General features: G+C 48.0%; 1 protein-coding gene across 1 annotated transcript in view; it reads right to left on the bottom strand.

Moving 5' to 3' along the window:
- Positions 1-614: 614 nt before the first annotated feature.
- Positions 615-3043, bottom strand: part of LOC105500726 (cytochrome P450 4A11-like) — an 11943-nt gene continuing 9514 nt past the window's right edge. The window contains exon 6 of the mRNA XM_011926365.1: positions 615-810. Within this exon, the coding sequence (XP_011781755.1) occupies positions 615-810 (196 nt within the window). The remainder of the gene's footprint in view (positions 811-3043) is intronic.

Genomic DNA, 3043 nt, shown 5'->3' with positions numbered 1-3043 from the left:
AAACAGGTGGTGAGAATGTGGGGGTCAAAAGGGCACGTTGCATTAAGCACATGATTTACAACTGACGGTTTAGCATATGCTCTGCTACTTGAGATAATGGAGAGCAGGTTCTTTTAACTCAAGATACAATCCATCCTGGGAGAAGAAGCAGCAAGGAGCCAGCAGGTCCAGAGGCATTCCAGAGCCACGAGCCCTGGATTTTATCCAAGTCATGAGGGGTTTTATGCCCTCGGATTAGATTATGGTGCATCAGGGTAGCCTTCCACCCTTTAGCACACAGTGTGGTGTTCCAAAGGCCACAAGGTGTTTTAGACCCCAGACCCTTGACATGTTCCAAGAGTCTTACATTATGTCAGACATGCGGAAGCCTCAGCTTCTCCCAACACTAAGTTTTTCTCCCAACAAGAGATACAGGTGGGTAGGAGACAGGTAGACAAGCAGGTAGGGAGCCTCGAGAAAGGTGAAAGAGAGAAGGGCAGGCAGACTGAGGGACAGGAGGCAGGACAGCAGGCAGGTGGGAAGAGGGGAAGGTGGGCAGATAGAAAGCAGGATATGGGCAGACAGACAGGAGACAGGAGCGGGGGTCAGGAAGACAGGATGGCAGGTGGAGGCCCTCAAAGCTGGTCCTTGTCCTCGCAAGGGTTAGGGAGCCTCCTGAGACGCAGGTGGATTCCATTTTTGGACTTCAACACAAGTCGTGCCAAGGGGATGGGGGTCCTGGTGGGGTCAGGCAGCAGCTCAAAGCGGAGCAGGGTCAGGGCCGTGGCCACCTTCAGCTCGTTCATGGCAAATTGTTTCCCGATGCAGTTCCTGGGCCAGGCAGAGACAATGAATTGAGAAGTGGCCTCAGGCTCCATTCTGATCTGAGCAGGTTTTGGCCCCTGACCCCAGCCCTGAGCTGGGCATTCAGTGCCCAACCTCATGTGTCCAGCCCCTGCACACTTACAGCCCATGGACACTTCCACCCCATCCTGGCTTCACACTATCCCAAACCTTGGACAGAGCCGTCTTCCTGGGCTAGCTCGTAACTCCCACCTTCTACCTCTGCTCTCAGCAGCCCTGAAACCCTCTATCAAGACAGGGCCAGGGCTCTAAGGCAGAGTCTAATCACATGAATAGATAAAGAGTTAATCAATGGTTTGTTCACTCTTCCACAAACATTTCTTGTTCTTCAGTGTGGAGGTCAGTTCAGGTCCTGTAGGGTGAGGGTGGGCCACACTCTCAGGTGCTTCCCATGTAGTGGGACGCACAGGGACCTGAATCCTCATAGGGGGCCCCCGATGGGTGGATTAAGGGAGTCAGAAGGGCAATGGGAGGCTTCCTGGAGGGGAACTGGGTGGGTGACCCTCAGCTGTTGCCCCACCTGCCTCCCACTCCAGGGTCCAGGTTCCTGTCTAACCTCACTCCTCCATCCACCAGCCCCTGTAGCCTTCTAATTCTACCCCAGAAGCATCCTTCTTTGCCTTTCCTCAGTCTTCTCACCTGGACTTTCTGGATTTCTGCTTCCCCTCCCTGCACACTGAAGCCACAGCCCAGTTCAGACCCTCCCGTGCTCTGCATCACAGTGGGGACAGCATCCCAATGCCTCAGTTGGCAGACAAGCCCTCTGTGGGCTGTTGCCTCACCCACATTTTACCTGTCCAGCCCACGTCCTAGCCCTGTTCATGCGGAGGTGGCTGAGAATGTCCTCCCTCCACCTCTGCCTGCCACATCCTCAAGGCTAAAGTCAGAGCCCAGCTGCCTCTCACTCCCTGCCAGCTGTGTCTCTCCCTCCCAGCCCCCCAGGTAGCATTCGTGATTTATCCATGAATGCTCACAGTCCAGTGCCTCAGACAGCACCAGGGACAGGGACACTCGACAAGCCACTCAGTGAGTGAATGAGTGAAAGGATGGATGACGGAATGATGTGTGTCTGGAGCACAGGATATATTTCTGTACAACACATTTTTGTACCTTTTATCTCTGTTTTCTTATCACGCTGCACAGGACTTGACCCACAGATGTAGGCTTAAGAAATACTTTTATATTTGAATGATGGTATTTAAGTTTTAAAATGAATAAAATAGAAGGAAATACACTGAGAGTAAATATTAGTTCTGAGCTAGAAATGGAGCTTAGGAATGCTCTCTGGTTCTCTAGTGGCAGCGACATGATTTGCTGGCAATGTTTAGGAAGACTTTCTCATGCTGAGATAGACAGACCAGTGCTGGAGAAGGAGTTTCAGGAGGAAGCTTTTTCTTAAAGCCTGCTCTGTGTAAGTGAACTCACCATTTGAAGAAGTCACATAATTATTTCTTTGAACAAACTTTGTTTCTACTAAGAATTTGTATTGTTGTTGCCTGTTTGTATGTCACAGGACAATTTCTGATGCCACGATGATTTCCACCACAGCCATTCTGGAGTTCTCCTCTCCAGCTCAACAGCTATTTCAAGTGTGTTTTATATTTCACATACCAGGAGCCTTGAAATGTTGTGCGTTATATATAATTATTGTGCTTTTCTCTCCAAGACAGTGTACTGTTCACATTTTTGTGTTTTTGGCCAATATTGTGCTAAGTGGATTACAGGACTATGGCATAAAGATCCCAAAGTATGTACAGATTTGCCAAATGGGGAAATAGACATAAATATGTGAACACTATATAATGCAGTAAAAATTTCATTGGGCAAGACAGAAAAATGTATGATATGACACACACTGTTGTAAAACTTTCTTCAAAGGGCTACCTTAACCTCTCCCTTATGTGGCTTGAAAGGTAGGACTTGCAGGTCATCTGTATTATAAACAGATGCAAAAATTTCAATGATTCATCTCTATGGCAGACTGGTGAATTAAATAGGGAAGGTTGTGTGCAGTATTGAGGATGTGTGGGGAGAGATAAATCTACTGTTTACTATTCGTGATAACTGAGAAAAGCAAACAGCTGAAGTTGAATTTACTGGAGAATATCTAATTCTGATAATTCATATCCCTAAAGTGAGGAAAATATGTGAATATACTGAAGTTTGGAACATGCACTGACAGTGAATTCAGGCTGCCCAA

This window comes from Colobus angolensis, unplaced genomic scaffold (genome assembly GCF_000951035.1).
Source record: "Colobus angolensis palliatus isolate OR3802 unplaced genomic scaffold, Cang.pa_1.0 Scaffold68, whole genome shotgun sequence".
Taxonomy (NCBI): Eukaryota; Metazoa; Chordata; class Mammalia; order Primates; family Cercopithecidae; genus Colobus; species Colobus angolensis.
This window is presented reverse-complemented; position numbering and strand designations above follow the sequence as displayed.